The sequence below is a fragment of the Crocuta crocuta genome, unplaced genomic scaffold, assembly GCF_008692635.1.
Source record: "Crocuta crocuta isolate KB4526 unplaced genomic scaffold, BGI_CrCroc_1.0 scaffold1269, whole genome shotgun sequence".
Lineage (NCBI taxonomy): Eukaryota > Metazoa > Chordata > Mammalia > Carnivora > Hyaenidae > Crocuta > Crocuta crocuta.
Genome location: NW_027531335.1, coordinates 379,992 through 381,233, shown reverse-complemented (window position 1 = coordinate 381,233; position 1,242 = coordinate 379,992). Strand labels below are relative to the sequence as shown.

The 1,242-nt window shown below is 50.8% G+C and overlaps 1 protein-coding gene across 1 annotated transcript in view; it reads right to left on the bottom strand.

Moving 5' to 3' along the window:
* IL13RA1 (interleukin 13 receptor subunit alpha 1) overlaps nucleotides 1-814 on the bottom strand; it is a 62,136-nt gene extending 61,322 nt beyond the window's left edge. Inside the window, 1 exon segment of the mRNA XM_077771918.1 lies at nucleotides 805-814. Within this exon segment, the coding sequence (XP_077628044.1) occupies nucleotides 805-814 (10 nt within the window).
* Nucleotides 815-1,242: the final 428 nt, after the last annotated feature.

Below are 1,242 nucleotides of genomic sequence, written 5' to 3'. Positions count from 1 at the left end.
CCAGGGCAGCCTTTATTTTATTTTTTAATTTTTAAAATATTTTCTAAAGTTTATTTATTTTGAGAGAGAGGGAGAGAGAGAATCTCAAGCAGGCCCCGCGCTGCCAGCACAGAGCCCCATGCGGTGCTCGAACTCACGAACCACGAGACGGTGATCTGAGCCAAACCCAAGAGTCAGACGCTTCACCGACTGAGCCACCCAGACGCCCCAAGGGGCACCTCACCACTGAGCGATCATGAGTGTCTGTCTCTCTCATCTCAGCCTCAAGAAGCCTCACTTTAAAGATTCCAATGCTTCATTTGCATGTTAGTCCTCTGCACCTTCTTGCCCCGGAATGTCTCCATTGTTCGTTTGCCTTAAGCATGTGGGATAATCAATATTTACATCTGAACACAGAAACCTCCGGTCCCTGGGGCCTCTTAGCAGTTCCCTCATTCACAAAGTGCCTGGGTGGCTGGGTGGGTCAAGCATCTGACTACAGCTTGGGTCAAGATCTCATGGTTCCTGAGACCCTTGTCGGGCTCTGTGCTGACAGCTCAGAGCCTGGAGCCTGCTTCGGATTCTGTGTCTCCCTCTCTCTCTCTCTCTCTGCCCCTCCCATCCCGCCCCCTCAAAAAATAAACAAACAGTAAAAAAAAGAAAACCAAAGCCTCTGGGAGGAGGCTATTTGCATAGCTGTGACGTGCAGAGGTCAGCTTGCCTTTCTAGCTGCTGGACAGTTCCCTAAAGGAGCAAGGAATTGAGGTGTGGGAACCGCAAAGCTGTTTGGAACAAGACCCCTGCGTTGGCCGCAGCCCTGCCTACTTGGCGGCATCCCTCGCCTCGCCGCCGCTTCGCAGCCACAGAAGCCAAGGCCAGTCGCTTACCTTCTCTGCAGCCTCACTTTCCAGGCTACCGATCCTTGCAAATTTGACGCGGTTTGCTTTGTGGCCCAGCGCATCGTTTATTTTTGTAAACGGTCCACGAGCATTTGAGGAAAATGTATACGGTTGACTCTTGAGCAATGTGGGGGTAAGGGGCACCATCCCGGGGCGCAGTTGGAAATCTGCAGATAAGTTCTGACTCCCCCCACAGGTAGCCTACCGCCCCGCCCCCCATAGCCTGCTGTTGAGATGACGCCTTCCCGATAACATCAACAATCAATTAGCACACATTCTTTGCATTTATATACTGTCTTCTTACAATGAAGGAAGCTAGAGAAAAAAATCACATTAGGGAAATCATAAGGACGAGAAAGGACAT